The sequence below is a fragment of the Phaethon lepturus genome, unplaced genomic scaffold (genome assembly GCF_000687285.1).
Source record: "Phaethon lepturus isolate BGI_N335 unplaced genomic scaffold, ASM68728v1 scaffold22044, whole genome shotgun sequence".
NCBI lineage: Eukaryota > Metazoa > Chordata > Aves > Phaethontiformes > Phaethontidae > Phaethon > Phaethon lepturus.
The window spans coordinates 7796-31426 of record NW_010532867.1 but is presented as its reverse complement, the minus strand read 5'-3'; the positions used below and the strand labels follow the sequence as shown (position 1 = coordinate 31426).

The 23631-nt window shown below is 39.5% G+C and overlaps 1 protein-coding gene across 1 annotated transcript; it reads left to right on the top strand.

The window, feature by feature from the left end:
• Positions 1–2803: 2803 nt before the first annotated feature.
• On the top strand, positions 2804–18464 carry EAF1 (ELL associated factor 1; the record flags this gene model as incomplete). The annotated part of the gene is made up of 5 exons (XM_010285004.1): positions 2804–2898; positions 6085–6221; positions 8805–8971; positions 15556–15786; positions 17856–18464. Coding segments are annotated over 5 exons (677 nt in total), but the record flags the coding sequence as incomplete, so codon positions are not given.
• Positions 18465–23631: the final 5167 nt, after the last annotated feature.

Genomic DNA, 23631 nt, shown 5'->3' with positions numbered 1-23631 from the left:
GCTGGTCGGCAGCTGAAGCACCCGCAGTTTGATTTTTAACTGGCTGTTTTCATGATGAGGCAACGTGTAACCCAGCAGCCCCGTCCCTGCTTGTCCCGACTCCAGCCAGCTTTAATAAGTCACTTCCCAGGAAAGCGAGCAGAAGTGACTCAGACAGATACCGTACTGCCTAATAAGTGTAAGATAAATCCTGAGGTAGGGTCTTGAGCAGTTTATGAAGTTTTGGAATAATTGGAAGAATATGTAGGGTTTTTTTTAAAGATACCAGAATATTATTCCAACTGCTGTTTAGCATTGAGTACATTTAATTTCATATTAGAAGATTGTTTTGAAGAGGAGCTCACTGAATATCTGTACTTGAATTCTGTGGGCAAGAAATTGTTTTTACTTTCCCTAAATGAGTCCAGAATTTAAAGTGAGTAGCAAATTGCCAACAGTAAATTAAAGTAATACTAGACTTACATTTCAGTAGCTTTGTATTAAGGTTAACGGTAGGATATTTTGGTTTATGATGCATAATCCTATGCCCAGTCTCACGGCCCATATTCATACACCACGAGTAAGTAATTTTGGTCATATTAGTCACCCGAGTGCAACTTGAAAGAACAGCTTTCTAGATTGACCATCTGCTTGAGTAACAATGACTGAGGCAAAGCTATTTTGCTCAATAGTAGATTCTGTGTAGTGGAATAACACTTGAATTTTGTGTGTTTCACCCTTCTGGTTATACATAATTCCACCACGCTAAAAAATACCGTACCATATGTTTGGTACATTTAACTGTTTACACATAACACTGAACAGTTTTATCCAGCACTAACATATTAGCAAATCTCCATTTAAAAATCAAAATTTTAAAATACTCCAACTATCAAATGAATTAGGTTATTGTCTGATAGTATATGAATTAAACCTAAGCCATATCCAGATAGGAATTCACTGGATTTCTAGAATTGAAAATGCTTCAATAATCAATTTCTTAAGGCATTGCAAAGCCAAAGCTCTTCAGACTACAACTGGAAGAATGCAGTTTTATTTCAAAAGAGCTTTCTGTGTGCTGTATTTTCCACCTGTGACTTTCAAGTGAGATCTCTTCATTTCCTAGTTATTTTTTTTTCTAACTGTTGATCTGGAATGATTTATCTGGGATCTAAACATTACATTGTTCCTGTAATCCTCTTCACACAAACTACAATAAGAGGATTTTGTAGGCTAGATTTGTTTCAGCCTTCTTAAAATACTTCATTCCTTTCCATAATGTTTATGAAATACTGTACTGAAAAACTGGATTATCCCTGGAAAACACATCTTAAAACATTTGACTTTTTGAAAAAGGTCTGTGAGTACATTTGGAGGGACACGATCAGCAGCAAGATTAGCCAAGCACATACACCTAGTTAAGCTAACCAGATGAAAACAATTTTTTCAATGTTTAGAGTAACGATGTTTTGCTGATACCTAAGAAAGAAGTGTGATAGTGGTGCTCCTTTTAATTTAGTGACTGTGCTGTTGAAACTCCTGATCCTTTTTTGGCAAAGACACTAGCTCTTGTACAGCTGGTTTGTTTTATTTAGCAAGCTTGCACATAAAGTAGGTGAGAAACAATAGCGAGAAATAGATTGATAACATGAAAATGAAGGGTATGATTTGGTCTGGCAGTTAAGGCACGAGGATTAAGTCAAGTGTGCCTGATTCTGCTTGTTGTGCTGTCAAAGTCAAACTCAATTAGGCATTAATGTTGTCTTAATGAGAATTTATTACAGGCTGGGGTTTGGGGTTTTTTTTGCAAATGTGCTTTTCATAGTGGAGTTATGTTTTAAATTTGTTCTGAGATACTAATTTCTTAACTAATGCAGTAATTATAAGCCTTGGTCATGAATATGATTGTACCTCTTCATTTCCAGAGATGCCAGACTTGAATGGAGGCTTATTTTAAAAACAAACAAACCAAAACAAAAGTATCTGTCTGATCTTACTTCACTTTGTCTAAATCCTCTGTCAAAACAGTACAGGTTCTGATAGTTTTTCCTGGATTTTATGACTCATCAGCGTGACAGAATAATGAGGGGAAAGTACTTTTAAGTTAAAATGTTCTTAGTTCAAGTAAATTCACTAAACAGAAGTGCCTTGTTTGGGGGACAAAGCATTCTATACAATACAGCAAAAATACTTAAAACTAGGGTTAGTTTAAAGCTGTTACAGTGTCTCACCTTAGTCATGCTTTCCATCCACAGTGGTTTTGGACTAGTGTGGAGCCTGCTGAAGTTAGATCAGCACCTCTTTTTTCCTCATAGGTGAGATCTGAGGTCTCCTCTACCTTAAGGAGGTATTGTGGAGGCAAGATGGCTGTTAAATAGCCAAAAATACCAGTAAGGCTAAATGAGCTGGTGTCAGTAAATTAGTCTTTGTCACAGAGAGAGTCCTCAGGTTTGGAATTGGCAGGAGGCACACAGAGCCCTGGATCTTGAAGTTGATACTCTTTTGAGATGCATGGTACAGTTTTACACTTGCCTGCAAAATTAAGTGTCACTCAAAGCCTGGGGTTTGGAGAAGTCTGCTTTTGGTCTTTAAACATAAGGTCATTTCCATTTTAAAAAGTAAGTTTAGAATCAGATACCATCATATGACTGGGGTGCTGAGCATAGACGCATTGTAGTGGTGTGTTATTTCACCCCTGCTGTAAACACTAGTGTGTATTTTAGCATTCCCTATAATCACAGTAAGTGTGCAGTGACTCTCTGCAGGGCAGGATGACACTTCTGGAGAATTTTAGAAATGTAATTGCAATTGTTTTCCTCTTTAGATGATTTTAAGCCAGCATCGATTGATACGTCTTGTGAGGGGGACCTCCAAGTTGGTAAAGGAGATGACGTAACAATCACTTTGCCACATATTCCAGTAAGTTTATTATATTTGTGTCCTTGTTTACACTCCAGCAAATTTGCAATGTAGCTACAGTCTAATGTAAGGGTTATTTTCACTTTCATCTTTGTTAATACTCAATGTTTGAGCAGCCAGACTTGTAGTGTGTTACCTTAGGAAATGACTGTACAATTGAATCTTTGTAAATGGTTATATTTGTAAGATTCCAGTCTGTTCTTTACTTTCGATTCCTTCCTTCCTAGTCTTCTTGAATAACATGATGACTTTTACTGTTAGCTGAAGCTCTATACCTGGTTTCCATCTGTTTTTATTGATACGGCTTAATGAAGAAAGGCAGAGTAATTTGGGTGTTAGTCAAGGTTTGATGTTCAGAAACTACAGGTAGGCTGGTAAGCATATTCTTCCCATTACTAAAACATGTATAGATAGCATAGAGGGTTCCCTGCCTTTATCAGTGGAAGCGAGGGGGGTGGTTCTGGTGAGTGGCAATGAAGTGGTTTCCCATCCACTTCCTCCTCAAATTATGCCATAAAGATCTACTGTGCGAGGATGATGGTCGAACAGCAATAAAACAAGTGATCAAACTGTTTATAGGTGCAGTTGTTTTGTAATTGAAGGTTCAGTTATTTCCTTACCAAAAGAAAAGAAAGTGCTTGCATGCTGGAACTGACTTTGTTTATTAGCTGAAGTTAATGCTATGTGTCAAGCCAATAAACCAGAATTCACAGACATTGATGAGTTTGGTGGTTGCAGGGGGGCACCACTCAGTTTGGAAGCCATGTGTCAGATCCTTTTGGTATTGTTTATTCTAGCATGTTGGTGTTTTAATTAGTAGGTGATGGTACTGTGATAACTCTCACTGAATGAGGCGTTAGCCTACTTCCCCTGCTCCTGTTTTTTTATATGGCTTTGGTCACCTTTAGTGCTGCAGGAAGTCACATACTGGTTTTTGTCGCTAAAAATGGTGAACGTAGTAGTGCTGTTTGAGAGCATGTAACAATGCGATCAATAGCAGTGGCATTCATCTTGGATTGACTGGGAACAGTGTTGTTCATTCATCTTTTGTGTTGAACAACATCACTTATAACATACCTTTCTGAATCTCTGTACTGATGAGTTTAATTTGAGTGTCTTCCCATGAGTACAAACAGCTTTAAGCTTATAGTATGCTTTGCAGGCTTAGACAGCTGACTGCATTAAATGCAGCCACCATGTGTATGTTGTTCCAAGGCAGCACTGCCTGTGTTCCAGGGAGAGAGCTGGAGAACCCTGAGCATGCTGGAAAAAGAGTGAGAAGTTTTGAGGTCATTTTATCCTGACAAGATTTACTGAATTTCTTGGATCCTGCTTTGCTTCTTAGTTGCCCAACAACTGCATACGATTCAGATTCTAAGTTGTTTTTTGAAATTGCCTGGTCCCCAAGGATAACTCTGGTAATTTGTTCAGTGGAGGTATTTTGGTGTCCCTTGCTGCTTGAACAGATTGAAGTACTATTTCTACATGTGGAGTTAGTGGCTTTAAGATTTGATAAACAGTCTTGGTTAGGGAAGTGAAGAGTTTCTGTTTGTTAAAAAACCCTCACGCGTGAAAACAAATTGATTAAATGTCACCTGTCTCACCTACCACCACCTTCTATCCTCTAATCAGCAGAATTTGTAAGCCAGTGTTATTTAGGCACTAACATAAAACCTAAACATTTAGTTTTAAGTAGAAGGGTGAGATTGTTAATTTGCTTAAGCAGGGTTCCATTTCTGCTTAATTCTTTTTAGGCAAAATCAGTCTGTCCTGAGTTAGGAGGCTTCTGGGTGGCAGAATGATAGCCAACAAACTTTAATCAATTTTCATTAAATTTGTGCTTTATACATTTCCTGACTTAGTTTGTTGACAGCGAGCAGGATTTGATTTTAAACTTTCATTTTATTCTCTTAAATGTTGCTTTCCCCTCTTAAATGTAGGAATGATAAAAATGTAACTTGCCCTTGAAAACTAGACTTTCTTGAGACATCTTTTCTGAATCCTATCTATATCTCTTACTGCATCTTTGTTGAGAATTCAGATTTTTCACCCTTACTTTTCCAAAGTAATTTTAAATTCAAACATACTCTATTTGTTAGCAATATGGAGAATAGGAGTTGCATTCTGAGTGATGAAAATATGATTGTTCATTTTTGCTGCTCAGATTTTGGTTGCTTTCATATAGCATGTGCAAAGGTGCACATGAATAAACTTTTTTTTAATTTCTTTTGTACAGTAGCTATACTTTACAGAGACGTCTGAGAAGGTTTCATAGCTGAGAACATATTTCTGTATATCCCCTTTGAGTAACATGTCCTTTTTTGACATGGCCAGGTGTCCATGCTGCTGTGTGCAGACAGACCGTAGATTCTGCCTCCTGTGACCCCAAACCCAGGTGTATGAGCCAGCCTGGGCATGGATGCAGTACAGCTGAGCATAATCTCAGCAGTATCAGTTAGCCAGTGTGCACCACCACACGAGTTTGTCTTTACTGTTTCTCAGGTCTAAGCCATTGGGCTTTTATGGCTCTATGCAGCACTGTGTGGACTTCGGGACTTTCTGGAAGGTGTCAAAATACCCCATTTGCTGTTGAGAAGGCATTTTGGTATAATGGCATGGCATCTACATGCTAATCTGACTTTGAAGAAGGCAGCTGTTCTTACATAGTTTGTGACAGTTGCTTGTAACCCACTATGAAAATACTGCCTTTTTTTCTTTTTGATAGCTTAAACACAAAGCAGTTTACATTATTTTTTTTCAATTGACCAAATATTTTTTTAGGCAACATGAATAATGAGAACTTTATTTCGTATCCAAACCCAAGATTTCCAGAGCAGAAATGTCAAGAAGATTTCTGACACTTCTCAGAGCCAGCTATGCAAATTGAGTTATGTTACCGTTTTAGGAATGAGAACTGTAAATAATGGCAACCATGGAGAAGATGTTTTGTCACTGCAGAGACACTTAAAATGATGAAAGGCATAATATTGCTATGAGGAAGCGTCTGATCTACTGCATATAACTGTATGTTTCCCTTTTCATGAATGAACATTTTCTGTAGGAACTAAACATTAACTGCTTAGCCTCTTGCTCAGAGCAATACATGTGTTAATTTCTCTGAGTGTTTTTAAACTTTTGAGTAGGGGAATATAATCAAAAAAATGTGTGCTCTGTCTTTGATACCAGGGCTCAACTCCACCAATGACTGTGTTTAAAGGAAATAAAAGGCCATATCAGAAGGACTGTGTGCTTATTATCAATCATGACACTGGGGAATATGTGCTGGAAAAACTTAATAGCAGCATTCAAGTCAAGAAAACAAGGTAAAGCTGGGGACAGGGCTGTTGATAGGATTAATTCTTCTGAACTTTCTTCTTCAGACTGTCTTTTGAACCAGAACTCAGTTTTGTTTTGTTTTGTAGTGATGTTTAATTACCAAGCCTTATGGGCTTTACATGGCCAATTATCTTGCCTAAAAATGCAAATAGGAGCGTGAATCCAAGAGTAAAGAATTTGTAAATTCTCCACTGCTGAAAGGATGTAGTTATAATTTGCAGTGAAATACCTCTGATGATTTGAAGCTTTGGAAGCTGTCTGAAGGATGAGATGTGTTTCAGGAATTTCTACTTAGCTGAAAAAGACCATGGAAGTATTAGGCTGTCAAAAGGATTGTTGGACTTTATAGGTTTGTTCCCTACAGCTTCCTGTGGGAGTCATGATGCTTTAATAATATGCTCTTAGGGAACAAGAAACAGCCATCCCTCTTTTGGGTTAGTGATACATAGTGGAACACAAGCCCAAAGCCTCCAGCTGGGGTGGGGGGTGAGAGAGAAAACTGTAGAAATAATGGTTGTGAGTTTTTGCCTAGAATAATTGCTGAGGCCAGAAATCCTTTCTGGCCCGATATTCTTACTTCACTGCACAAATGCTACAAAGTGTGCAGCTGGAACAGCTTCAGTAGTCTTGCTGCTCTGCAAGTACCTGAAGTCTCTGGATCATGTTCTTCCAGCATCACTGGACCACAGGTTATTGAAAGCTAAAGAGAAAGCAGTTATTCAAATATCTTCTGAAAAAGAAGCTCGTAAATAATTTTACATGTTTTACATTAGGGGGAAAAAAAAGTAAAAAACCACTTTGTTGCAGTGTGGAACTTTTAGCTGCTAGAACTACTAGAAATGTGGGTTGCAGCTCATCAGCAGCTGACTGTAAGTTTACCAAGAACACCTTGAGTTCAAGGTAAATAGACACTAACTCTCTCTGAATCAGTGATGTGAAAACTCATCCATGTGGCATTCATCTTGTCCAGTGGATATGAGCACGTCATAGATGAGATTTGAATTCCCAATTTAAGTTCTGCTGGACTTTGTCCAGGTGAAGCTTAAGTCAGAAAGGAGCAAAGTAGGGCAGCAGGGCTTCGGTTCAGTGAAGTGTTTGGATCCACTGAGTTTTGGTTCTGGTAAGGTAAAAAATATTTCAACTTTTCTCAAGCAGAGGCAGGCTAGTAAAAAATTGGGGATTCCTGTTTTGAGGAATAGTGCTTTGCAAAGTCATTCAGTTTTCTAGATCAGAAGTGTCCTTTTTTTTTTTCTTTTTTCATGGCCACTTTGATCTTTAACAACCCGTTGACACTCTGTGGGAGCAGAGTTTTTAGTGTTAACGTCCTGATGACATTTGCAGGGGAGTAATTGCACTTAGTCTACGTAGAACCTTCTGTAGTTCCAAGAGTGTAATTAATACTGGAAACAATCCTTTGCTTTACCTTTCATGTGATAAAGTGAGTATATTCCCAAATCCTCACTTTTATTGTAAGTGACTGTGTAAGGTATATTAATGTGGTATCTAATAGCTGCATTTCAGTGATGGATGAAGAGGTGGTTCTGTGCTTAATTTTTGAGGTTGCATTTACGATTCAGTGGAGCACAGAGATACCTGAGTTAGTGCTAAATGTACTAGCTCAGATACCAGAAACGGTTTAGGTGAAGTCCCAGGAAGTTCCACATGTGCTAGTTTAACTTGTTTCTCAGTGGGATTAGCTCACAGGCACAAAGTGTCACATTGCTGAGCTGGGACCCTCCTAGAACTGAAACTGAGCTCTAATATCCACATAAGCAGCTGCTTCTGTGCTATGCTACATAAAGCCATACTCCCAAAGGCTTTGGTGTAATGCCATAAATACACCACACATTTTAACCTCATTATGGTGTACCATAGAGGGACCTGAACAAGTATTTTGTTTTGGGGTTCTTTCCTGCCAAGGATATTGACAGTCCTACAATCTGAATCATATCATTGATTCAGTAAAAGGAAGGAAATACCTGATTTGAATTGAACAGGTAGGCATAGCATTATTCTGGAGACTGTTTCCCACTAAGGAAATAGCTTGAACTTTTTTAAGGGATAATAGCAAATGAATTAAAAACAGGAATTAAGTGCTTTCATGCTGTGTTTAGCAGTAAGAATCTGTAGCTCTAGTCAGGTTGACCTTCAAGAGAGTTCAGCTTGAGATGATTTAATAGCAACTGAGAAAAGTGTTTCAAGCAGGATTTTGTTATGAGGGCATTTGTTTTATCATGTAGTTACTTTACTATAATTGCTTACTCTTTTTTAAAAATACAAATACTAACTGCTAAATTAAAGCCTTCATTGTTTTTCAAGTAGAGAATTTGGCACCACTGAACCACATCTGGATTTGAAAATACATTTTGTAAGGATGTTGCAGTGTAGTTGTATATGCATATTTGCTATTGAAAGCGAGTGTTGCATACAGAAGGCTGTAATTCACTGTTTATAAAACAAAGTGGAGATCTGTAAAAAAGCAAGTCACAGATGATGCATTAATACAAAGATGCTGAAAAAGCAGAACACGGTTGCACAGTACTGCTGAATATCTCTGGTTATTTTTTCAGAGCAGAGGGCAGCAGTAAGATCCAAGCCCGAATAGAACAACAGTCTGCCCGAGCATCTCAGCCTCCTTCACAGTTCAGAGCCCCAACCAAGCCAGCAGTTGGACCTAAAACTTCTCCTTTGAAAGATAATCCTTCACCTGAGCCTCAGCTGGATGACATTAAGAGAGGTAAAGAAGTGTTTGTAGTTTCCTGAGATTTGGTTGGTTTTTTCTTTCTTCTTTATAATAAAAACTGTGACTGTGCATTTTATAAAAATGTATTAGAATGTTCAGGGATTAAGAGATGGTACTTGACAGCTGGTTTGTCATCATTGTGTTTTGTTTTAAGGCATCTTAGTGAATTATTTATTCTCTTCTGCCAGCATAGATATTTCTCTGGTATGAGAGAACTTCCTCTTTGTGGATGATTTTCTCTCTTCCAAACTATTTCTCTGTTCTGAAAAGAAGACAAGATAGGTGTGAATTCAGAAGCCCGCAGCTGAGCACTAGACGAGCTGAATGGGTGTCTTGGGCAATGACAGCAACAAAAGCTAATGGTCCAAGATCTTGTTAAGCAATCAAGTAACTTGGACGAAAGTTATTCCTGCTCTGAGTAAGGTTGGAGTCATTTGCCGGTGTGATGGAAGGGCTCGGTGGCCATGTCCCCATCACAAGATGTGGAGTTTGTGCTATGCCGAGCGGTGCTAGTAGGGGAGGGATGAGAGAGTGAACAGCCCTGCAGCTTCCCCTTTAGCACAACCACTTCTCTGCAGCTTTGATCACACCTGCCATATAGCTGCTATACTTAGTATTAAAGTACCTTGAAGGGATGACTGGCTCAACTCGGTCTTCTGCTCACGCAACACTTTGGCTCAGTGTTTTGCTATGGGCAGGGCACGCTTTCTTTGCCCGTGTTCTTCCTTTCATACTGTTGTAATATCTGGATTTGCTATGGATAACACAGTCAGAATGAGGAAGACTTTAAATTTAAATTTTTACTTGGTTCTGTTACGTTGCTTGTCTGGCACCAGGCACAATTTTATTTTAAGATTTTTCTTTCTGTCTAGTTTGTTTTTTTAAATGGGTCTCTTTTTCTTTCTTTTTGTTTTTTCCTCTGTCCCATGTAGCTATTTTTGCCTGTAGACTTAGCCTATGTTAATTGCCCAGATTATGTTAATTACTTAGCAGGGTATTCTTTCAGTTCATGGTAATCACTAGGTGACATTTACTGCTAAGCTGTCTGTGTGTTTGCATAGGTGCTGACTGGTCTCACTCTTTCGCAGCAGTAGTATTTTCAATACCTGGATGCTGGTCAGCAGACAGAATCAACGTCTGAGAGTCTTTTAGCTACAGTTCCCTTAGCTGCATTGCCATTTTTATTTTCTGTGTAATAGGTAAGGAGAAAGATAACAGGTGATATATTAATTTAAAAAATTAATCAGTTGTGAATTTTAAATGTCTTTTCTTGTGGTGTGTAATAAGTTACTAATCATTGGGGCACTCTTTTATATACATACAGCAATTTGTAAATGTCATGTAATAGTAAAATAATTACATTTGTCTAGTATGACAACTATTCTACAAAGACCGTTTTCTAGTGCTCTAAAATACAAGTCACATTTTTTAGAACTGTCTTAGTATTTTTCCTGCCAACTGATCATCTTTATTGGAAAGTACCTCAAAATAAATAACCTGTAGAGTTTTTTTTCCAAAATCAAGCAAAAGAACACCTGACTTGAAGTCCTATTTTTAGTACAAGTTGGTGTTTTATAGAGTCATTCAAGGCCCAAAAAGAGAGAGCACAAATACCTGGGTTTTTGCTTACAGTATATACTGTTTATAACTTTTTTCATTGATTGTCTAGAGCATCAGCATTACTAAACCATTTATATCATAAGAACCTACCTGGGAAAGGTAGAACTAAAATGGCACCATCACACAATGGAAATAATTAATAAAACTTAACTGTAAAAGCTGTGAGAGAGTCTTCAGTCCTGTTATCTTCCCTTAATGTGTCTTTTTATGAACAAAGACTTGGAAGCTGTGAAAAAACTGTGTTCTTTCCATTCATGCAGTATCTTTCCTTTTGAATGAAGTATGTCCTTTGTGTGAAAGAAATATAAGCATAAAGCTGAAATTCTTTGATTTTTCTTTAATGGACGCAGCACAGAACTTACAATCCCCGAAGGCGGTGGTTGACAGCATCTCTGGTGCTATGACACTGTCTTGCTCCCAGTATGCCCTGCTTAAGGGTGTGGTAAGACACACAGCGCTTGTGATGTTTAACAGTAGTTTTAAGGTAACCTCAGTACAGGTTTCTGCTTTCTCCCGGTACCCTCAGCTGTGCATTCCCATAGCTCCCCTTACAGATGAGCTGGGAAACGAACTTTCAGCTAGGTCAGTTCTCTGTCCCATTACATGGCAGTGCCTGAGGAGAAAAGTCAGGGCATGTGGGAGTTGAACTAGTCCTTTCCTTCATGCAGAGAGGCCTTTGGGAGGCTGTCTAGGGTCCTGCACCAGAGGAATCTTTTCCCCTGCAAGCTTTTATATTGTCCTCTTGCCTGAAGGGAGCAAAAGAGGGAGTAAGAATCTGTTCTTTTGAATACTTAGCTACATCTGATAACGTTTCATTAAGCAGTGAATGTTTGCACACATATACCACAATACAGCCATTTATGTGCATGAAATAATCAGCGTTTATCAGACATATTTGACCACAACAGAAATGTTTTTAATAACATTGACATAATTACAGCATGCTGTACTTGAAGAAAAAAAAACCACAGAAACATACTTCTGGTTTGGAGACTCTAAATTCAGTACTTAAAAATCTAAGCAGATCTTGTTTACCTAAAATGCAGCTGTAGTCTGTAAGGATTGTGCCATAGCACTGTGTTTCTCTCAAGTACATCTCAATCAAATTTTTTTACACTTCAGTGTAAAATACTGCATCTTGTAGCTGCAATCTCTGCATACTCAAAGTGCCAGTATCAATTTGATTTCTCTCCACCTTGCATACCATTATTAATAGTGAGCATTCTGCTATGGGCATACAACCTTATCCTTCCTAAAGCTGAATTACTTTATTTCCAAAAGTCCTTGGTATTCTTGCAGCCCAAGGTTAGGGCTTTACTTAAAAATTCTGCATAGCCTATTGGAATTGAGAGAAGTAAGAACCCTTAGATATGATTATGGAAAAAAATTAGGGCATTTGATACTGAATATATACAGAAGACAGCCCTGTTAAGAAAGGCTGTTCTGTTTGTATGATCATTTCTGACCTTGAATTTTTTTTACTTTAGAAACTGCATTGACTGCCAGTATAAAACAGTAAGCTGTTTTGTTTTCCTGAAAGCAAGCCTACAGTTGTAACATGAAATGTGCAAAAGATAAGGTTCCCCTAGCAATGTCAGCCTTTTCAGATGATGTAGACTCAGTTAAGGCAAGTGTTCAAAACTATACTATGTGGAAAGCTTTCTTAAAAGTAACTGCTGCACATCTTGACTCTTCTCATGTTTTAAACCTTAAAGGTGCATCAATATGAGGTATTTGATCTCATGGTGCAAAAAGATCTAGGCAAGGTCTGACTGTTTCATTTTTCAGCTTAGCATACATGCACACAACTATTTTAATTGGAGGCACTGCAAGGAAACATTTAGCCAAGGCTTCAGTACCTATAACTGCACTAAGCATAACAGGCAAATAGGAAAATGCAAAATTGGACAATTTTAAAGCAGATGTGCTTTTCCTACAAGGCTTTGGTGTCATTGTTGGCTTAGCCATCATCTTTGACAGGGCGACACGAGAGTTTTGAACACACTGCCTTAGTGGTCCTGCTGGTTCTGCCTGACAGACTTTTAGTGATGCAGCAGCCACCATTAGTGAAAACAATTGCTTTTGTTCTCACCTGCACAGATGAAGATGTTTAGAGTTCTGGGCTCAAGGAACTGAGAGACGAGAGAGACCTGAGGGGAAGCTGACAGCCTGTGAGGCAAAAGTTGACTAGAAGATGGGCTCTGACCAAGTTTCCACCAGTGACTACTGTCATTGATAACACCCTTAACTTCCCAGTCCTTGAAGCTTGTGATATTGGCACTGTTTTGCTTTCTCTGCCTCTGTTCAGCATAGTGGGCCTTACCACTTCTTCCAAGGCATTCTCCCTTTCCCTCCTCATAACCAAAACTCTTACGGGCTCTTAGTTTTCTGCCTCCCCAGCAGAAAGCCCTCTCTTTGCAATCTGACACTAATTTCTAATTCTGTTTAAAATTAGCCAGGTTAATCTTCCTTTCCCATTTGTCAGACTGCATCACTTCCTTCAGTTATCTCCTCACTTACTGGATCGAGTTCAAACTTCTTGTTTAGATTTTTTTTTTTCCTAGTTCTCTTGTTCTTTTCCCTTTCACTACCAGTGCCTCTTAGATCGCTTCACCATCTTCACACTATTTTATATACTGCTTTCTGGGCTGCTATGTTTTTCTCAGCCTGTGTGCCAACACTCTTCCATTTCAGCCATAGACTGTCTAGCTCTGTAAGCATACGTGTGTGATTCTCAGACACTTGTCTTTTATTAGACTTGTTTATTGAATCTTTTTGCAGTATGGACTAGTCTATGGGTGATTGCGCTTGTTACAATCCAGAATGGTCTAACAATATATTATTATTATCATCACTCTAACTTACAACTAACAACTCTAATCGTCAGTAGAGGTATGTGTAAATTTTATACCATTAAGCTAAGGGGAAAAAAAAACCCTGGGTTTTAAAGGGAAAGAACCCTAATTTCTGTTTACCACTCCTTTACCACTCCTTTCCCCTGTGAATTTCTTACCCTTGAGAATAGTTACTATTTGAAATCCTTGATATGGGTAGGCTGAGGACAGTGACTTATAAGTGCTCATTTGTCTGTGTATCAGACTCCAGGCATTAAAACCTGCAAGACTGTGTTGAGAGGGAGAAAGGCATTACAGTACAAAGTAGTATCTTCTGTTGGCCTAACCACATATTCTTCCTCCCTTTTCCAATAGTCTCTTATGCTATGTCTTCAAGATGAAAGAGTAAGTTTTACCTGGCATACAAATAAAATACAGAGAACTTCTAGATTTAGGAAGTAAGTTGGAGGAACTTACTTTAGTAATGGATAATGGAACCCCACTACTCTTAAATACCCAGCTGCAGTTAGTCATGTGGCTGTTGCCTTTCAATACACCTTCCTTGCCTCTGATTCAATAGAACTATAACATTTGAAATTGAGCTCTGAACTTTGAAACTGAAAAATAGTCGTTTTAAAAATGGCAAAAGAAAACTTAATTTCTAAAACAAATACATGCTGAGCTAGAGGAACTCTCTCCAGCAAATAATGTGAAGGCTGAACTTAGCTGTTAGTCTGTATTGTTAAGCAGTCCAAGGAAAATGGGCCTTGTTAAAAAAGGGAAGAGTTCCAGATGCTTAGACTTACTCCTGCAGGGGCTGAAGATAAGAAGCATTAAAATTGTACCATTTTTACATAAAGACTGGTTTTACATGATCTGGCTATGCCATACACAAGAAGGATGTCCAAGCTGAGGAGCTGGGGTTCATCTCACTGACACACATCTGACCTAAGGTGAATTACTCCTGGCATCAGCTCTCCATTTGTCAGGTAGAGATGACAATATCTCATTTCTCCCTTCTTCCATTCTTGTCCCTTTAGCCTGCAACTTCTCCAGGGCAAGCTCAGAGTTCTAGCCCTGTGGGTATAGAACTGCTAGCATAGCGAAAGCCTACGTTTTGAAGGTTTCACATCCCATGCTTAACATATGCGTGAATACTGTTCTCTCACAGAAATCTGAATGGAGTCATTAGATACTCAGCTTTGTGGGTGGATGCAAAAGAATTGTCCTCTAATAGTGTTTAGGCCACTTATAATTATGACAAATGTAACAATAAGGTATGATTTGGGGTGACTTAGCTTAATAGCTGTTTAGTAACCAGTCGTTCAGCCAACACTAGCTGTTGCTGATGGTGCTGTCATGGTATTCTAGTGTTTCTTTGCACTGGAAACCCTGAAGCTGGGTGTGTCTGACTTAAATAACTTCCCAGTTGCAGAGTAGTCTATTTTCCTGGCTACTTGTAAGTTCTATAGCAGGTTAAGGTATTATTACCACTCTCCAATGTGTGAATATTTTAATCTGTTCTCATGTGCCCCTCTGCAAAGTTATCTGATGTCATCCATCTGCTTTTGAAATTTGTTTAAAATGAGTTGTATGACTTTGCGCTGGAGCAGTTTCATACATTATCTGAAGACAAGGAATTTTCTTTTGTGATCATGTGCCTATGACCCCACCCCCGCCTTTTTTGTTTTTTCCAAAGGTCTAAATGTCACTGACATCTAACAATTTAGATTCTTCCACGTTAAGATGCTTTTAAAAAATGGGCTGGCTGTTGGCCTGTAAAACTCAATCAGGAAATGTATTTACTTTGTATGTAGAGCATATAAAATGTCAAAAATAATGAAGCAAGAAGTGCTTTCAGGAGTGTAAAGGATATAAATAGTAAAAGCAGAAGTGAAGGTTTTATGATACTAACCTATGCTGTTGCTTCTTTAAATTTAGCTACGACAACTACGTAAAATTTTCAGAATTTTTTTGTTTTTCCTTCCTGTCTCTCTCTTTCATGTGAGATATCTTGATGTGATAAATTATACTTGACAAAACTATTGCATTTTCACATTCTTTTCCAAAATTCCATGGGGCCTTGTTTATGGTTTCAACCAGATGAATGTCCGTTTATTTCAGAGTTGAGAGCAGAGGTTGAAATTATTGAGCAGATGAGCAGCAGCAGTGGAAGCAGCTCGTCGGATTCAGAAAGCTCATCTGGGAGTGAAGATGAAAGCTCCAGCAGTGAGGGGGAAGAGCCAGCACATGTTTCCCCTTCCCAGCCACCGCACCAGCAGTATAACAACAGGAATGCTGTTGCTAATGGCACCAGCAGGCCACAAGGAAGCAATCAGCTCATGAACACGCTCCGTAAGTAAAGGCTTGTGTCTTATCGCTGTGGGAAGCTACTTGAGACCATTCATTTTCTTAGCATGTTAGGCTAACTCCATGAAGTGCAGTCTGCCAAATAGTAATCCCAGGGAGTTGCACTGGCTGAAATATATGGGCAGGTTTTTTGAACAGAAGGCCAAGACCTGTCTGAAGGTGTGGAGATTCCCTTAGTTTTGTCTAGAGCCTGTGGGCATCAGTGCAGTGACCCCCATTGACCGTGCTGAGCCTTAATTCAGGCCTCCAGGTGGTATGAGTGGGTAGCAAAGCATCAGTGCAGGAGGATCTGGTGCACTGGAGGATGGGAATTACTTTAATGTGAAAACACAGATTAGACATAAATAGGGGGGTTGTCACGTGTGTCCGTAAAGAATTGTGAATGACACAAGGCTGTCCTATGGTCATAAATGCACAGTCTCTGTGGTCTTCATTATTAGCTGTATTGCTTTGTCAGAGTATTTAGTCTATACGGTGTTGGTCTCAGCTGTATTTTTACAAATACCACATTTTGAAGGCAAATTTGAAGTGCCATGTATTTGGTTAAAATATTACAGCTATGATGTTTGCAAGCATTGAATCAGTACAAACTCACTCCACCATTTAAAAAGTGTAAAAAAAAAAAAAAAAACCCCACATTTTTTTTAAAGCATAGTTTTGTCCCATGAGACTAGGGAGATGGTGTACATCTGTGTTGCTTTTTCCTTGTGCTAGATCAGGTATATTCTAACTCAATGGAGTTAAAATACTGCATTTGCAAGAAACTAGACTTTAGTTATCATAAATTGTTCTTAATTCCCCCTGAGGCATGTTTGTGTACATCTCTTAGCACTTACACGTAGGGAACTAGTGGAATTTAAATGCAGATAAATATAGGGTTTCCAGCTTTGAAAAGACTAGTATATTATACACATAATACTGAAAAGACCAGTTGGAAAACTGGAGAGGCCTGTCAGTCTTCCTGTCAGTAATGAATGCCTAAGTGAAATCCAGAGTTCAACAAAGTCAGTAGGACTCTTTCCATTTCCTTGTTTCTGGTTGTGACCTGCCGCTTCCCTTCCTAAATGCATAGGTCATTTAATGTCAAGAAGCCTCTGACTCCAAGAGAATTTGGGAACTGATAGGGTAGCTCCTATTCTCAGGCAATTATTTCTGCCTTTGGATTTAAAACTCTTTTGCCAAGGATTAATAAATATGTCCTCGAGCATTCAAGTCACTGGCGACCACCTACATGGGGAGAATCACCCCTAACACAAGTTCTTGTTTCATAAAAGGGGAGAGGAGATGAAGAAATCCAGGGCATAGCCGTTGCGTAGCTGCTCTGCAGGGAACTGGTGTTTGGGGCAAGGGCCATGAGAGAATGCTGGAAGAACTAGGTTCAGTTACCAGAACACAAGCATGATTCTTGCCCCCTTTTATCCCTTCCACCTCACCAGATCACAAGTGCTCTGCAAAACAAGGCCTGAGCCTTGTAGGTTTGATCCATATCCTGGCCTTCCTTTGTCTGATCTCTTTTTGCACTTTGGAGGAGGGCCTTCACGGTCACAGCATGTGTCAGCTTAGTTCAGCCGATAGCCTTGAGTTGCAATGGCTTTAACATTCCTTTTGGTTTATTGACATGTGGAGGCCTTCCCTTGTCTACCCAAATGGCCTTAAAATAAAAAAAATCTATTTTAAAAGGGTTGAGAAAGCCAGGGAATTCCCCAGCGCCTTGTCCGAGAGCCTCCACGTGAGCTGGGTGGAGGCTGTGGAATGCCTTCCGCAGCTGCTAGCGTGGGGAGTGCTGCTCTCCCACCAGGGAGCAGCTTTGGTGGCTGTGGAGCCAGGACGCTCAGTTTGGCACGGATCCGACTGTTTATTAGCCCCGTGCATCTCTGAATGTTCTTGGGCATGGGGAGCAGTTCCATTAAATGACAGATTATGTTTCCATTCATTTCTTGTGTTATTCTTATTTAAATCTTCCGTTGTAAATGTGACTGTTCTTTGGTTTGATTGCCATGAAATGTGAATTAACGCCTACCCACTTGTGTTTTGTTGTTTTTTGTTTTCTGTAGGAAATGACTTGCAGTTGAGTGAGTCTGGGAGCGACAGTGATGACTAGAGGCTGAGCTTTTGCTATTTCTCTTCCATATACATAAAGAACTAATTTACCTTGAAGTGATCCTATTGCTTACAAAGAGGAGCTGGCACAGAGATAGTTCCATGTGTGGAATTTTAATAGAAGATAATGCATAGCCCTACAAAATAGCAGATGTTGAGGGCTGTTTTAATTTGTGAATTAAGTGTATATTTTGTGTATATTCTTATTCTTTTAAAGCTTTGACTAGATATGTACAGTGGGTAAGCCAATATATGTTCCTGTGTTCCCATCCATCACTGTAAGTTTAGTGTGTAACTTTATGATGTCATCTAAAGATTTCTTGTTTGTAGAAGAGATTCAGCCCATCATGACTTTGGTGGGGGGAGGAGGGGAGAACTTCTGTGTATAGGGTAAGCATGAGCCAACAGTGAGTTTAAAGAAACATGCAGGAGCTAGTGTGTGCACTGAAGTAGGACTGTCATAAATTAAGTTTCAATGCTAAGTTGATTTCTTTGGTTTGGGACTTTTCTAATGCCTTTTTATTGCTATTTATGGTTGATTTAATGGATTTACTTTTAAACAGTTGGAAAAGAGAAATCATAAACCATGTTCGAAACCTCGCTGCACCAGTGCCTTATAAGCAGGTTTTTTAAACAGAGCTTCAATTCCTGTCACCTTTCCTATAGGGAGCAATACTGAAGCCTCTTCAGATTGTTGTTGCAAACAAGAGCTGTATTTCACATACAGCCAACTGTACTCTAAGGTTACTTATTCTAGCAGGATAAAGTCACCTGAATACACCCAAATAAGAACCAGATCAGCATTTTCTTGTGCAACTGAAGTGTCTCATTTAACTCAGACACTCAGACCTAGTCTTCAGAAACATTTAGGAGCCCGAAATTGCAAAGTCACAAATACAAGACATTGGACTGCCTTACTGAAATTATAAGACCAGAGCCTTGTTTGCAGCTTCCTAGAGAATGCAGAAAGAAGAGATGAATAAATAATTGTGAAATGGCAGAAGTCTGTCTCCCACCACAGTTTTCCAGGTAGACTTTAGTTTATATTGTTTATTGGACAGGATCTCTGTGCTTGGCAGGATTATACAGAACATGAAATATTTGACAAAGGTGAAATTCACCCCTGTTTAAGGGGGGGTTAAAGGGTGCTTAATTGGATTATCATTAACTTTTTTTGCTCGCATGGAAAATGAGTGCCACAGGCAGCCTCTTATAGCTTGGACACCAGGCTGACTTTTTAAAATCAGAATTCAACTGGCATAGGACAAGAGGTGCTGTCGTCGTGGCATAATCCAGGGGAACGGGAAGCCGAATTGGATGCCCCTCCATTCTTAAGTGTCTGCTTTGCAGTGCTTCACTGCTTTTGTCTGTCAGTTAGTGTTTTAAGTCCTGTTTGGTTACTGAGCTCTTTCCTTTTTTTTTTTTTTAAGGTGTTGAAGAGCAAGGGGACATTTGAAGGGAGATTTTATTAAATGGTTTATTTTTTTGCATTAAATACATATTTAGGCATATTTTTGCATTACTGTACATACATTTAGAAATACTTCATTTTTTAAAAGTGTTTTATGATGTGGGTACATATTTTAACAGACAATTATGAAATATACTTGATGTAAAGCCACAATTGCTCTCCTTTTTTTTTGTCTTTCCTGCCCCGTTTCTTCTACGACAGTAAAAGTGCTCTGTTCTAACAAGCTTGTACCAAGTTGGGATTTTACACTTTGGTGCAGGAGATCTGCATGGTAGTTGGTAGTCTAATAATGCTAAAGCTGCTCCTGACAATTAAGCCCCAGCTTAAGATTTGAATAAGCAGGGAGACACTTCTCTGATGCAATTTCCCCATTACTGGAGCTTATTCCTGAGTTCTGTTGACTTTATTTGCGCTTAAATGGAAAAGCAGCAGTGCAGCATTTTCATCACATATCATTCACTGGCTGCTCATGCATTCTAAAATCCAGGACATGTCATAGGAAGTTTACTATTTATGTGTAAATAAAATGTATGAAACTTAAGAGGATGAGACGACACCAGGCCACATTGATTTGAATCGCCAGTTTAATTATGGTTTAGATCAGCAAGTGGGAAAGCTTCACTCAGATAATCAATTTCTGCCTTGTTTCGTATTTGTACTCTAGGTCATGTTTCCCTGCTATTCCTCCCTAAAAGATTTCTTCCCCTCTCTGTGGTAACAAAATCAACATTTTTTTCACACAATTACGTATAGCTTTTAAACTACATTTGGCTGTCCTTCGTGCCCCCTGGAGATGCATCGTACCAAGGGTGTCCAACCTGTTGTTTGCGAGCTGTTTAGCTGCACATCCCGCACCCAGACTAAAGCATCTGGCTGTCCATGGGGCTGGTGAGTAATGCAGTGGCCCACAGCCCGCTCGTGGGCGTAAGCAGGACATTCGCTACATGTGTGTGACCAGCCTGTCCCCTCCCTGCCTCTGTCCCCTGAGTGGCTCCCAGCATCTCCTGCCAGAGAAGCTCTCTGGGATCTCCACCTCTCCCACAGCTCTTACAGGTATGTGACACGTTTCATGTGAAGGTGAACCATGTGGAGACTTCAGCAGGGAACTCGTAAGGTCAGAAAGGGTAGCTGCTGCTGTTTTTCCTTTTTCTAAATACACGTGAGTGTTTTAAAGCCATTGCCCATCTGACATGTTGATTTGGGCTCTTAAAATTTTATGTTTCATATATTAAATAGTAAAAGTTGTCTATCTGCTCCTATTAGATGGTTGTTCATTTGTTTGTGATTCATGGGAAGCTTTATTCAGATGGAAATTGGAATACAAATTACTTGTAGGAAAGCAGTTATTTAGAATTCTTTTAATTAATTGGCAGTATCTTTAACACGCTGGGGAAATAAGTTGACTAATATATGTTTTGATTAAACCTGGTAATGCAACAAAGTATTCCTGATTATTCCTGGTAGGTTCTAATCCTGCAGGATTTTAGCATTAGCGAATCTTACCACCTTACACTACTTCTTCCACATAAAGTAGGAACATCTTTTATATGCTAGTTAGTATAAATGTGAATTAATGGTGCATATGGAATGCAATTATGTGAATGAACTGAAACTAAGTATTTCTTTGCATTCGTGGGGAAGCTGCCTGCTGGCTATGGTGAGGTTAGCAGTTCAAGACAGCTTTGGTTTCTGATGGTTTCTTCTGTTCAGTGACTTCATCCATTTCAGTGGTTTGACTTTGCTTAAAACTTCAGCAGCAAGCATGGCCTGCTTATGACTTTTCCCATCATTAGAATTGCTCTAGGAGTAATAGTAATGACTTAAATGGATTCAGTTAGATTGTCATAATTTCAGCTATATTTACTTTTTTTTAAATAAAAAGATTTTGTTTCAAAGAGGACAGATTCAGTCACTTGCTTCTCCATCTTGGATACCTTCAAATCCAATTGCAGCAGTGCCCAAGCTGGTGTTTCAAATTTCAGTCATGTGCAGAAAAGCTTCCACCCACCTCTGCCCTTGTTCCACCCTGGAAGGCTGACCAGCCCTACCGGCGGGCACGGCTTGGGTCACTCCAGCTAAACCACAGGCACGCTCACCTCGGGGCAAAACGTGTCCCAGTCCCCCGAGGAGAGTCACACGTTCGTGAGAGTGCGCAGCACGCCCCTCTCTTGTTCCACTAAAGCGTCCCCCTCCTGTCATAAGTCTTGGCTGAACCATTTCTGTTGAGAAGGCAGACTGATAGGAAAATGTTTCTTTTCGTCAGCATTGCTTGGAATAGCTTAGAGGCTAACTGTGGGTAGTATGACTATTTTGAAAAACCTATGCCTAAATTGGTTTGCACAGTTTGCTTTATTATAGACTAGCTATATGCCTGTTTATAGCTATGTATGGAGACAGTTCGCTGTGCAAAGCTTTATAGTCTTTTTTTCCTCCTTCAAAGTCCATTTATCTGAACAAAAAAAATGAAGTTCAATAATCCACGCATGTCTTCTATTTTTAATTTTTTTTTTTTTTTTAATCTTGAAACTAAGAGAAATGTAGCCTGGAATTACTTGTAATGAAGAATGCTTATTTTCAGTAATTGCCCATGCTTCATTGTTCAGCATGTTATCAGTTTCCTGCTGGCTGCTGAGTTGGAGAGATCCTGTGGGTCACACAGCTGCCAAGCACTGGGCATCTTGATGGGATGAAGGCTTCTGCTGGTAACTCTGAGGATTTCGAGTTCAGCTCTGAATGATGAATGCTGAATCTCCCTTGTTATTTACTGTTTTTTATACACACACAAATACAGGTACTATCAAAGGGGGGGGGGAAAGCGTTGCTGATTCTTGCCTTAAAAACAAAAGCTGCTATGTTGGGGAATCGTTGGGACAGACATGTGAGTTTAAAGTAGTTGATTGTTATGTATATCATACACCCAAACCCTGTTCTCAAAAGATAAGCTGATTAACGAACTAATCCTTAGTTAGCTGATAACTACCTCTGGTTTATGTGAGAAGGGTGTGTATATAAATTGAAAGGTATCTGTTTAGCCACTTCTTCCTATTGCCACTGCTTACACTCCCTTCCTTTCTTTCCTTTGTAATTCCATTATTTCTAGCACATGAATACTTTCTGCTGCCAATGTCCCGCAGGAATTTATGGGGAAGGGGGTGGGTGTTGCGATGTTACAAATGCACTGGCTGTATTCACCCTTGCTCTAAACTTATTGTAAATGACAAAGACCTCGCGAATGGACCCATCTTCCTCCCCCTCCTTGGCTTTGCCTTTATCAGGACTAAACACAAACACGGTTCCCTTGGACAGCAAAAAAACAAGTGGCGAGATGTGAGAGGGTGAAATACCTCAAGCTGCTGCTGTGTACGTTGAGGGTGCTCTCTCATGAAGCCATGGCCTGAGCTTGGTCCGACTTCATCTCGCAGCATCGTTGTAAATAAAACAGAAAATTCATTGCTACCATTGCCCTGTGGCTGGGAGAAAAAGTGAGTTAACAGTATCTTGCTAAAAGGATTTGTGCAAGACTTTTGGCGAGATGTTTGGCCCTGCGAAGTTTCATTTAGCTCTGCCCAAGAATTTGTGTGTGCTGTGCCTAGTGGGGGAATCCCTGTCTCCCTGACTTTTTGGGCAGATGCTGGTGGAAGCAGGGGCTGGAGCGAGGCTGATGTGCTGTTGGATTTAGTTGAACCATGTGTTTTAAAAATGGCCCTGACAGGCTAAATGAGACAACTGATGGGATATCTTGGAAGGAATCGTGTGAATTTGACTTGAAATTCCCCAGAATCCATAGGTTCTGGTACATCTGCCAGTGATTTTAATTCTTCCCAACTTTTGTAAAAAACAGGGCTTTCTGAGGGGCAGAGTATAAAAATGCACTAAACATCATGTTGAAAGTTTTGCATGAAAATTTTGACTTGCATTTCTTCCCAGACCAGCCAGTTCTGTGTAAAACCCTGTGTGAAAACCTTTGAGGCACACTTGTACAGGGCCTGGTCTGAAGGAAAATATTCCCTGTGTGTTGCAAGTAAGGTATAATTTCTACTTCTTTGCAACTCCAGCCAGCCCATAAATTCTGCCATCACCCTTTCATAACTTGGGAGTTGGCTTTTTCCTCCGTAGCTCTGCTACGTCCTTAACATTTTCCTACTGCCAGACATTAGAATTACTAACAAAAATAAGCAAGCATCTAGCTCAGGAAAACAGCTATCAAATACTTCAGTGAGCAGCACGGGTTTTACTCCAATGCTTCAAAGAAGTCTCGG